This window comes from Notolepis coatsorum, assembly GCF_963971535.1.
Source record: "Notolepis coatsorum genome assembly, chromosome: 18".
Classification (NCBI taxonomy): domain Eukaryota; kingdom Metazoa; phylum Chordata; class Actinopteri; order Aulopiformes; family Paralepididae; genus Notolepis; species Notolepis coatsorum.
This window is the reverse complement of record NC_140182.1, coordinates 62,737,577-62,750,846: the sequence shown is the minus strand read 5'-3', so window position 1 is coordinate 62,750,846 and position 13,270 is coordinate 62,737,577. Positions and strand designations below refer to the sequence as shown.

The 13,270-nt window shown below is 42.9% G+C and overlaps 1 protein-coding gene across 1 annotated transcript in view; it reads left to right on the top strand.

Annotated features, from left to right (window-relative positions):
• The window catches only part of LOC311244690 (eukaryotic translation initiation factor 4 gamma 2-like), a 64,184-nt gene extending 51,338 nt beyond the window's left edge, over nt 1-12,846 (top strand). Inside the window, exons 19-22 of the mRNA XM_084334333.1 lie at nt 2,140-2,344; nt 2,561-2,769; nt 7,046-7,167; nt 10,773-12,846. Coding sequence (XP_084190459.1) covers nt 2,140-2,344; nt 2,561-2,769; nt 7,046-7,167; nt 10,773-10,838 — 602 coding nt within the window. The 3' untranslated portion in view covers nt 10,839-12,846. The remainder of the gene's footprint in view (nt 1-2,139; nt 2,345-2,560; nt 2,770-7,045; nt 7,168-10,772) is intronic.
• The last annotated feature ends 424 nt before the right edge of the window (nt 12,847-13,270 follow it).

The following is a 13,270-nucleotide window of genomic DNA, read 5'->3' as shown; positions in this document are numbered from 1 at the left end:
CCATGGATACAATACTATGGTCATTTGACAGTGACTTTCTTCCGGTCAAGATGCAAAAAAGAGATAATTTTACCATGCATACATTCGCGCGTTATCCCGTGGTGAATATAAGTATAATTTCAGAGTGGTCTGGGGTCATTCCCGAAAGGCTGAGTAATGGCCTTATACGTCAATTCTATTATAAACGTTGGCGTTTCTTGCCTGGACACGCTACTATTCCCAATATCAAATCTATATAGTAGGTATTATGTTTATTGAACACTAAAAACGCTTATCAGCCCGATCGGTATGAAAGCATTGCATGATCAAGCTAAAATTGAGATAGTCCTTACCTGTGATCGGGAGTATTCCAAAAATAATATTCCAATTGTTTGATCGCCATCTGGTACATCCGATGTCCATTTGGTCCACGGCATAACCCACCACAACATATGGATCGGGGATATTTGACGCGCTTCAATGGAACCGGGAGAACCACTCGACTGGCCCGACCCAGAAAACTGCGCTCGGTGACATTTGCACAGGCCAAGATATACGTTTTTCAAAGGGTACTCGATACTGCCGTCTAGCTGGATGCGGCCGGTATTGCACTTTGGCGATCTCAGACTCATTCCCTATGGTAACACCAAGTTCCCTGGATAAATAATGAATAAAAATATCAGGGAAAAAAAGGAAAACTGATCCAAAAACTACTACGTTTTTTGGCACTCAACCGTTGGCACCCAATAACGACTTTTTATGTTTTTGGCACAGAAAGCCCTAGCCATATTTTCAGAAAATCTGCCTAAAAGTACGTACCCAAGTAAATGGAAGATTGCTCCACTTCTACAAGGACCATTTGCATGTTCCCGTTATCTAGGGACATCTATGGACCTCAGGGAATGTATTCCCAGTGTCAGAAATATTGTGTCTTGTTACTAGGCTTGAGTAAATTGTAATGAACCAAAGGAGAATATCAATTCCTTTTATTATATATATATTTTTTTATACTTTTGACGGTGAATAACACCATGCTGACATTGATGATGAAAATATATTGCCACTGAGCTCATTCAGCACCTTCTTGAGATCAAGTGTACAAAAGATCTAAGCAAATTAATAAAGGGCATATGATTTACAGTTTTTTTGTCTATACAGTACTGAATTTTGCCATCCGGACTAGGGATGCCCCGATCACGTTTTTTGCCACCGATACCGATCACCGATCGTCTTGAGCCATATCGGCCGATACCGATCGTTTTTGATTAATAAAAAAAAATAAAAAATTATATAAATCTTTTTTTTTTTATATAAAATATATATATTATATAATTAGACTTGTACTTGTAGTTGTATTATCTGCGAGACAACGCCACCACGCAACAAGTCAAAATGCTCGCTATCTCCACTGTCTGTGTGTACATACTCTGCTTTGATCAAATCACATTCGGCTCTGCAGATTTACCCTAGGCTCTGCAGATATACCCTACTCCCTCAGCTATCCCCGTTAGTGACTGCGACGCAAGCCGGGCTTCGAATATGCATCGAATGAGTGTTATAAGACATTGATATCAGGAGCTGTCTGTAGCTACTGCTAGCCGGAAATATAACGTTAAGACAACGCCTCAGTGAACTATTTAGTTGAATGGGACATTTCGTTTTTAACAGTGAGCTAAGCTAACGTGAGCTAACAGAGGTATCATACACTAGTACTAGATAACAAGACTATTGCTGGAGCATTTGTTGATATCAGGAGCTATCAGTAGCTAGCCGGCTAGATACCGTTCAGTTAGACAATGCCTCATCATGTATTAAACTAAAAGTGAATAGTTGACTGGGTCATTTTGTAACGGTAGCTAACGTTAGCTCATGGAGGTCCCGTCCCACTAGACTAGACCCGTGTTTACATGCGTGCGGGAGGAGCTGGAGGAGGAGCAGACGCGCAGCACTGTGTGCAGCTCCCGGTGTCTGAGACAGAACTCAGCGAGTGAGATCTGTTTTGACGATCGGCGAAAATAAAGCATTATCACCGATCACCGATCGCATATTTATACTGATTATCGGCCGATAACGATCGGTGGCCGATCGATCGGGGCATCCCTAATCCGGACACATGCAACGGGTTAAGTAACATTTGACATGATTTCCCCTTTTTGTTAGAGATTGACCAGAACAAGGACCGCATGCTGGAGATCCTCGAGGAGAAGGGCCTGAGCTTCCTCTTCCCGCTGCTGAAGCTGGAGAAGGAGCTGCTGAAGCAGATCGAAGCAGACCCCTCCCCCCAGTCCATCTACAAGTGGATCAAAGACAACATCTCCCTCAAGCTCCACACAGACAACGGCTTCGTCAACATCCTCATGACCAGGTATGTTTATTTATAGATTTAAAAATAAAAGGTTACATGGTTTGTATATAGCTATTTTTGAGGGTTACAAATGGGAATAATTTTTATTTAGTTTTTGAGGCTTAATTTGGTAAAAAAAAATATATCTGGTAATCGGAAGGTTCATGGTTCGATTCGATCGGCAGCGCGTCGTTGTACTGTAATGAATTAGAATCTAATCTCCCATCTCTCCTGCAGCTTCTTCCAGTACATCTCCCAGGAGCTGGGTGTAGTGGAGGGCAGTGACCAGCTGGGGGCGCCCTCCAAAGAGCAGCTGGAGCAGGAGAAACAGCTGCTGCTGGCCTTCAAGCCCGTCATGCAGAAGTTCCTACACGACCACACCCAGCTGCAGGTCAGCGCCCTCTACGCCCTGCAGGTGCACTGCAACACCAGCAGCTTCCCCAAAGGTATGGCCTGTTACGTGACTATGAAGACTAAACGCTGTTATGGGCTCCTGATTTTATTACATTAAATGGTGCATTTTTATATAGCAGTTTTTATCCAAAGCATTACAATTTTGTTCCTCACATTCACCCATTCACTCGCACATTCACACCGACGGCGGAGGCAACCAGGCAGCGTCTATTTGAATACCAACCGGTTCATGCTTCCGCGTTCGCGTTTTGTGAATCTGATTGGCCACTGCTGTTTCTGGTGCGATCCGATTGGCCACGGACGTTTCTGGTCATGTGACATGTGCGCCCAATCGCGTGACGCGCCCATTTCCGCCTCGACCAGCAGCAAACTACCTAACGCCTAGTTTATCACTGGTTAAGCTTAGGGGACTCTTTCGAAGTTGGTTAGAGTTTGGAATCAGGGCTGGCGTTCTATCGCCATGCTCTAAGACAAACTAACCTTAACCAACTTCGAAAGAGTGCCTAAGCCTAACCAGTGAAAGAACTTGCAGTCACACGATTGGTGCGACCAGAAACAGCAGTGGCCAATCAGAGCGCAGAACGCGGAAGCATGAACCGGTTGGTATTCGAATACAGGCAACCAGGCAAGGTGCCAACCTGCTCATCAGGAGCAATTGGGGGTTAAGTGTCTTGCTCAAGGAGGAGTGGGAATCGAACCGGGAACCTTCCGATTACCAGACGAGCGCTCTCCTGAGTCACTGTTGCTCCCCCCTTCACATTAAACGTCTACAACGTTCCCAGCCCTCGTGGGCTCTTCACCGGGTATGTGTAAATGAAAAGCAGGTTCAGGTGTTTCTCGTTTATATAAAGTGCATTAGGTCCCACTAGGGCTGCACAATTTGGGGAAATAATCTAATTACGATTTTTCTGACAGATATTGCGATTGCGATAAAATTTGCGATTATACATTTTTCTTTTTAAACAGCCCCACAGAGTTTTATTGTAAAATGCGGCTTGCATCTGGCCTACGGCGCGGTGGGTCTGTTTGGGACACCGAGCCTGAAAATGTTTCTTTTTACCTGGGAATCGATACCGGTACCCAACGGTACCTTTTTTTCCTGTAATTTACTCTCCCTCTCTGAAGTCTAAACTTCACAACACACGGATCTTGTATCTCAATGAGACTTCCTGGCTAAAAAGATTAATAAAAATTCTTTGCGATTATTTAAATTTTTTTGCGATTAGCTAATTGCATAATTTAAAATCTATTAATCGCTCAGCCCTAGGTCCCACCCATAGGTGAGGTTTACATCGGGTTACATTTAAATGTAACTTGATACTTAAATAAGTTGACGAGGACGTTGACTTGGTGTACTTCCTATAGGTATCCTGATGGATATCTCATTGACTTTCCATGACCTCACCTAATGGGTGGGACCTAATGCACTTTGTATGAATGAGAAACCTGCTTTCATTCAGACTTCCCTGATGGAAGAACCCACAAGGCTCCAAACGTTGTCTTTTAATGAAATAAAACAAGAAAAACATTGGGAGCTGATCTGTCGTGACTCCTTTTGAATGACATGAATTAACTCCTTCGATTCAGCACCTGGAGAAGACATTTGCGTGTTTATACTCTCTACTTGAGATAAGATATTCCGTTATTACATTTAGTCATTTAGCTGACTCTTTTATCCTAAGTGACTTACAAGTTCTGTGCAGTCAGCAGGAAGGGTACAACTCTAGCAGCTAAGGGTCAGTAACATTGTTCGTCAAACAGTGTCGAACTTGAGTGCATATTAGCATAGTAGGTAATAGGGGTGGGACGATACATCGATCCAGATCGATATATATCTATCTATCAATGATCCAATAGAATCGATGCAACATAAAAATATCGGATCATATTGCGATACTCTTATTTTGAAAATCCCGTGGCGAGTCGTAACCGCCCAACAACAATGGCACAGCAGTAGTGTGAAACGCCATGTAGACATTATATTACAGCAGAGCAGGGCTACAGAGTGCGCCTATTTTGCGACCCGAAATAAGTCTGTGCTGTTTTTTTTCCCGCAACGGGTCAAATGCATCGAACATGCTTTGCATCCTCGCCGTTCCTTTATGCCCACATCGCGTTAAAGACTTAAATTAACTTTACGTTAGCTGCTTACGCTAACTAAGCTAAGCAGCTAACCCTGATCAGAGAGAGAACAGCAGAGGTCCATTAGTGGGGACTGGCGAAGGGGGGTGGGGGGAGGAGACAGGCATTCTCCCTTTCTGTGTGTTAGTGGGGACTGGGGGAGGGGCATTCTGTCTGTGTGCGTTTGGAAAGACCAGATGTCAGAGGAGTATATTATATTGATAGTATTTACTGAGGATGGACAGATAATGTTGATATTTAAACATAAAAAATACAATACATAATAAATGTATCTGGTTGGGAGAGGGAGTAGTTTTAGGTTTTAATAAACTAACCTACACTGTAGCACTCAACACTTTGATGAACATTGTTGCTCAGCTGATAGAGTTGTGCCCTTCCTGATGGCTTGTCGTACAGAACTTGTAAGTCGCTTTGGATAAAAGCGTCAGCTAAATGACTAAATGTAAATGTAAATGTAGGTTGCGTGTTGCGAGTTCCAAATTTGTTTTACTTAAGTTTAAAGCTCAATATATCAAAACGTGGCACTTAACACTTTCAGTGCCGTTCACGTAGAACTACGTTTCTGTCGTCCTATCGTTGAGTGCCGGAAACGTAGATCTACGTTTCTGTCACGGTATTTCTTTTATTATCTATATCCATTCATAATTCAGCGGGGCACCTTGTGCATACTGTTCAGAGTGTGTCTGAGCTGGCAGACGGTATTATACTGCCCTCTAACGCCTTCGGCCAGTAATGCACCCGGTTAGAAATGGGTTCGTTTATTTTCTATACTGAGCTGCGGCGTGGGGGTGGGTCCTAAACACTCCGGCAAAACACACTCTTCTAGGGATGGCTTGGACAACTGACCCCGCCCGCCCGTTGAAGAGCAATGCCCAATAACGTCTGAGGCACGATCGCTGTGGATAACTGGAATGGCGATGAGATTATTGGATTCTCTTTTTTTTCATTACTTCAGAGACTAGTTAAGGACACCATATATGAAAGCTTGCGTTGATCTGATATTTATTTCTACTGCGAGTGAAGCTATGTGTTTATGTCTAGCTGTTCTGCCGTTGGGTTGCAGGAGGGGGAGGGGGGGCGCGCCGGTCTAAGCCACATTGCATGCGTGCACGACAAAGGATAATAGTAGTGATCTAGCATTGATTTCAGGAAGATCCGATAATCAGGCGAAAAATTACAACGAGTTTGTAGAATTACACAAACGCTGTTTTCGTGTCTTTTCCCTGGAATTGCTCAGAAGCGGCCGGACTATGTTCATATTCAAAACAGTATAAAATGGAAATGTACAGATGAAAAAAAGAATCTGTTTTTTGCACGTTGACCAGAAGCAGCTCAATGAGACTCGAGGGCGTTATTAGACTCATAGCGATACTATAAAATATAGGTTTAGTTCTACAAACTACAACTACGTTTACATGGGGTTAATGGGCGGCACGGAAGTGGTCACTTCCCGGAAGGGGCGTGGCACTCAATGTGTTAACTTGAACAGGAGGTCTATTTGTATTAAAAACAATAGATTGTTTTTCATTTAAATGTCTGGAAGAACTAAAAAAAAAAAATGTCAAATGATATTAACGTTGCCTTTTTTGAGTTGATCTAAATGTTACTGATTGTGTTAAATGCGCATATGATATCGTCTCATATCGATCGCAGGCACCTGAATCTAATCGTATCATATAGTGGCAGACTTTGTGATATCGGCAAATATAGTATCGTTGTCCAAAGAATCTATTGTGATGAAACTGGTGATTCCCACCCCTAGTAGGTAATAATATAGGCATGGTAGATTCCTTAGCATTTTTCATTTCAGATATTGATATTATTATTGATCTATAGGTATGGGCAGGGTAATTGTAGAAATTCATGAATATAGGCAATAATCTGAATATAAAAATATGAGAAATAAATAAACTGTGTAAACATGCCGTTGCATGATTACCTAGACTTGACCTGCACTTGGACACATGGGTGCTCGGCGTGTGCGTTTGTGAGCTTAGTGCATCCGGTTTCTTTTTAATGATAAAAGTACGGATACCTTAAGCCAAGTGGTCCTCAAGCAGCAGTATATAAAAGGAAATGGACCATTTTGAATGAAATATGACTATAACAATTGTATTACAAGATTATGTAAAGAAAATGGTAACCATGTCTCTTGTTGGTCCTCAGGCATGCTGCTGCGCTACTATGTCAACTTCTACGACATGGAGATCATTGAAGAAGAAGCCTTCCTTGCATGGAAAGAAGACATCACCCAAGAATTCCCTGGAAAAGGCAAAGCTTTATTCCAGGTAAACATAACTCCTCTGTCCTTGTAATATAAGTGTATGAAAACATGTGGTTTATTAATGGAACGCAGACATTATGGAAAATTTGCTTTAAAGGTCCCCTATCTTATAAATGGCCTTTTCCAGTGGTTTGCATTGTTTTCTAGCAATGTGGGGTTGTACCAACACTGACTAGATGTGAAATTTCTACCCAGTCCCATTCCTCCAGTTCATCTGAGACAAGAACCTCCCCCACTGAACCAAGCCATTCTGAATTGACTCTCGCTGACGTGAATATGCGCTGATCTGCCACCGCCCTCCCACAATCAACTGTGATGCGTTGAAATTGTGATCAAAACGGAGCGAGTGGAAATAATGCGGAAGCTGTTTCGTCAGTCAGCACTTCCTCAAAAGAGAGGCTCATATGGTGCGAGTCTCGGAGCGCACTGCATTGAGAGAGGGGGCTTATGTCTCTCTGTATCACTGTAAACCTGTTGCAAAATATCATAGCGCACGCTCCCATGTGCACGCCCGTATTCCGATCCATGCAATCATATTCACGGGGTAAATCTTGTCATGCGAAACAAGTTACCAATGCATTGTCCCGTGGGATTACGCCCCCCTGCGGCGAAATTAATTAGTCTCACAGAACCATGCATCAGCACACACGCATGAAAACACACATACACGCACACACAAATTGGCCAGGCTGCTGACGCCTCTCGTGTATGAGAGCCTCTTCTCTCTCTCCCTCTCCCACTACCAAATGTATCTGCCAGTGCAGGTGGGTGACTGTCACTCAAAGCGCATTGCGAGTATGGGCAGAGCCCAGCCAAAAACAGCTTGGACTTTGCAAGGGCAGAAGTGGTGCACCAAAGTACTTGATTAAAAATACATAACAATGAATTTTATTGAAAAAAAAACCTTACAGGTGTTTCATGGACTCACAGGAATTGTGTAAAATTTCCCAAATAGTGAGAAATAAAGCAAAATATGACTCCTTTAATGTCTTCTCCAGAGTGAGACAAGAAGATGGGTACTGGTTAGGGATGCACCGAATGGGAAATTCTTGGCCGAAACCGAAAATAGAAAACAGTTGGCCGAAAGCCGAAAGGCCGAAAATGATTCATAGAATAGATTTTCTTTTTTTTTACCAATGTTGTGGAACATTATGATGATGGAAAAATATATGATTATGGCAAAACTTAACTTAAATAATAAATAATCACTATGGGTCCATAAAACATTTATTCAGCACTTCTGAATGCATACAGTACATTCATTCCATCTTTTCTCTGGCTGCCACAGCGGACATCTGTGCTCTACTGAGCGCACCTTTCTAGTCCCCAGCTGAATGTGCTCGTTTGACTCGGCACAGTAGACGCGTGACAGACGGCGTCAATGTGAGAAACACAATCCCCCCCTCTCGCTCTGAATAATATGCATATTGGATCACTCAGTGATTAACCGCGACGGGCATATGGTGAATGGGGATGTAAAGGCATGTTGAAGACTCATTTGTTGGACGCGTTGCGCGCAGAGTTTACATGGAGGCGGCGCGACTCCCGACAGCGCGACATCATCACAACAACACGCGAATGATATGCATATTAGATCACTCCTACCGCGACAGGCATAATAGTGAATGAGGATATGGAAGCATGTTGGGGACGCATTTGTTGGACGCGTTGCGCGCAGAGTTTACATGGTTGCGGCGCGACTCCCGACAGCGCCACATCATCACAACAACACGCGAATGATATGCATATTAGATCACTCCTACCGCGACGGGCATAATAGTGAATGAGGATATGGAAGCATGTTGGGGACGCATTTGTTGGACGCGTTGCGCGCAGAGTTTACATGGTTGCGGCGCGACTCCCGACAGCGCCACATCATCACAACAACACGCGAATGATATGCATATTAGATCACTCCTACCGCGACGGGCATAATGGTGAATGAGGATATGGAAGCATGTTGGGGACGCATTTGTTGGACGCGTTGCGCGCAGAGTTTACATAGGGACAGCGCGACTCCCGACCGCGACATCATCACAAGATTCACAACAACACGCAAGGTTGTTAGGTTGTTTCTGTTTCGGTGATATAAACTCTTTCGGCGCCGAGATTTCGGTGCATCCCTAGTACTGGTTACCGCTCTTTGCATTCAGTAGAAAGAATTTTCGACAGCGTGTTAGCCTAGCTTAGCACAATGAATGGAAGCCGATAGTACTGGTAGCCTAGCTTAAACTCCGGGATAGGTAGCCTAACTTAACCCTTTTGTTATCCTCAAATTTACTTTACACCCTTTATCCATGGGGTAATTTTGACCCCAGCGGTTTAAACCTCCAGAAAATTACAACAAAACAATCAATCATCATTATACATCCAGAATACCTATTATGTGACTATCGAAAAATATATAAATCACCATAAAATCTCACTGATTCTTTAAAGAAAAATCTTTGCTGCGAGTTTGTCACACTCGTCGACCTAGTCATCAAAACATATCGCACAAGATATAATATGGAATGTCTTTAGAGACACGGTGGCTGGAAATATTGCCCTTCCAGTGTCGGCATTCCAAAGGCTTGCTGTTACTTCTCCTTTTTATCTATACACTCCTGCTAAAATGAGCAACCCAATGTAGGCTTGCAAGTGGGTCCCATCCAACTCCTTCCAACTGTCCATACACGCACCCCCTCTACATTCGTCATGTCAAGTATATCCTTCTCAATTAATGGTGTTATGAAGAGCTTGGACGCTGACTATGTCTTGGACATGGATGACGGTGTATCTGGTGGGGCCTGGAATCATTTTTATGATATTGGCAGCATTAAGTCTACCCTGTTGTTCAAGTTCAACTATGTTTTTGGAAGGTAACGTGTGCTTGTGGTTGAGAGACAACAGGAGCATCTGCACTAAGGGTCTCATTCTCATCAGAGGAGGATGCCTCAATCAGTTCTCAGACACATTCTCTTCTATGTCACTTTCACTGTCAAAGAGCTGTTACAAAACATCACTGGCAGAATTTTCAATTGAGAGACGACATGAGTTCTCGCTATGTGGGTATTATGCACCCTCCCCTCCCCGTGTTGCAGAAACCATATGGCCCCGCCCCCATGTTGCAGGAGTTCTCGCTATGTTGGTTATATGCACACACACACCCATTTCACAGGAAGATTAAGATTATACATTTGCATGTAATAGTCACTCAATATCATCCTAAACAATCAAAACAAATATAAGGTTAAACGCATCATGTTCATTTCATGTTTACCCATTTGTCCTCATTAAATTAGGAAGTCATGAAATAGTCATACAAATAATGTCAACCACATTGAATGGGGTCAAGGATAACGGGAGGGTTAAACTCCGGGAGAGGTGTTAGTTGGCCAACACCTAGGCTGACCGGTACAGTCTGCTTCCATTCATTGTGGTAAGCTAGACCGCATTCTACCAACCCAGCCGGATGGCTTTCTACTGGCTTTCGCAGACTGGAAACGATCTTATCTTGGGGCATCTTATCTTCTCGTCTCGCTCCGGAGAAGACTAAGTGAATTTCCCATAATGTTTGCGAGTTGCTGCCTTCTCAAACTAATATGAAATTTCCTTCCATTTTTTTAGGTCAACCAATGGCTAACCTGGCTGGAGACGGCGGAGGAAGAAGAGTCGGAGGACGAGGCGGATTGAGAAACAAACCAGAACGGCACCGTAGTGTAGACGGATCAACCTCATCCTTACACATGACGACCTGTCATTCTCCCTATTAAACTCATGCTCGAGTTTAACCAGTGACACAAGGCACTCGGCTGCTTATTTATGTCTTGCGAATATTAAAGGTCACATATACTCCTTTCGAACAAGTTAATATCTGTATCATGGGTCCCCAAAAAGTGTACACTGTGCTGCTATATTATCTAGGAAAATACTAAAGGAAAAAAAGTCTGTTGCAACTTCGTCTTTCAACCAAGGTGCATGGACTGGAAACAAGCTAGTACGGGGGGGAGGAGGAACGTATCGGCAGATAGTTACTCAATATTAAATTACTCTGATTGGTCACAAAACACTTGATCGGGACATCCCTAGCACAAGCACTGAAAAATTAAATTTTTTCTGCAATATGTGACCTTTAAAATGACGCATAGTGTCTTACCATCCGTACACAAGCCTCCTATATAATAAGCGGAGAAGCAACATTAATCTATTGCTTGATGTATGAGTTACTTGGGTCTCTGTCCTTGTCTATAAGAATTTGAAGTCTAGACTGGCTCAACCATGTTTCTTTCTGCTCTGACTAATTGTTAGTTTATGTAATATAATTTTTTTGTATTGCATTTCCACTCCTTAATTTGTTAGAAATTTGACTCACCCTAATAAGAAACTGCTTATATTTAAAGATGGGTAGGATTTTCTAAAGTATAGATAACTGTCAAATCGGAGGTGATGATGCATCCGGTCCATGTATTAACACACGCTGTAGCCTTGATGTGCTTTGAACTCATTTGGGACATGATTTGAGGTTGGCCTTAATAGGCCGTCTCTGAATTCCGGTGTACTTTCTAAGTGAAGCTTCGAAACGAGTGAGGGGAAATTAAATCCGGCTAAATCAGTAGATTAAATCCGGCTAAATCAACAGCTCACTGGGGCTCCAGAACGTCTCGCTGACTATTGCGTTTTGAATTTATTTTGATAATGACATTTATTGAAAATCCTACACATTGTTTTCACATCCAAATAAGCCCATTTGATTATTTTTAAAAGCGGGATGGCAGAGGAGGCCCAGCATGAGACGACGAAAACATTCATCAGAGATCAAGGTGCATTAGTTTCGGTCAACCTATGCTCGCCGGAAACCCCATTTTCGAACGACTTATTCCAAACCGAAGTGCTCTTCATCGCCTGTCGCCAGGGACGAGCGTGTTCCATTTTGTGTTTCTGGATCCTTTTCCTCAATCAAGGCTGTAGAGATTCACCTCCCTCTGTCGCATGCGAGTGGTCGCAGTACTACACCATCCTTCAATTGTTAAAAAATATTTAGAAATTGGCGTGCTGCCGTAATGTTTGCCTGTGTTTCTACCTCATTAGTTAGATGGGCTTCGTTTTTTGTGCCGGGATACTGAATCTTTGGAGAGAACTTATGAGCCTAACAAACGCAGAAGTGTTTGATTTAATCCTGGCCTAATTGCACAATCAAATCTATTGAAACAGACTTCCTAAGAAGCTTTGTATGGTTTACAAGTGTTGATCTTGAAAGAGCTACACGAGTCATGTTTTTAAATTGGAACAACTCTTCATCTCCTGTGTTATGACATACCGGTTAGAACACGGCCGTTAAGAGATTCATCTGCCCCAGGAATACGGTGTAAATGTGGTCTGGTTTATTTTGAACACCCGACGGAGACAAATGAAACTGAAAATTAAGTGAATTTTATCCCGTCTTTAAATTGGCATTAAAAGTGAACTTTGGAAGTAATGCATGTATTAAGACCTTCTGTAGACAAGGATTGTCTAATTGCTAACCATGAAGTATAACAATTTTCTTTTTTTTTTACTTTCTCAATAATTACTAAGCCAATGTGCTCACAAGCCATGCGTATGTTTAAGGCGATGGAATTGGATCATGTTGTAAGGTATTCATAAGTATTGTGCACCTCTATTGCTTTGATGTCAATAAAGTCCAGTACATGAGCACCGAAAACAGAAGTAGTCTTTAGTGGTTCTTCATCGCAATTATCTGTCAGTTTCCTTTTTAGTGATTTCCCATGTGAAAGATATGGTACCCCCCCCCCCCCCCCCCCAAAAAGCATGATTGGGGATCAAAGAATTATGGAAATACTATCAATTCAATACAACTTTATTAAGCCCCGGAGGCTGATTTTGGGCATAAATAAAAAGACAGGAGCCATCTCGAACTGGGGGTCAAGGACATGGACGCTGTCCCACATGGTGTCACAGGCCTTGGTCCTAACCCGCTGCTCATAGAATGAGTCTAGGCTTCAGAGGGGCATCCATCACCCGACCCGAGGCACCAAGGCCCAGGTGTTCTGTTATTGTTTGGAGACCGTTTCCGTTTTTGACAGTGAGGGATGGGAACCAGTGGGTGAAGAAGGAACTAGGTTTGT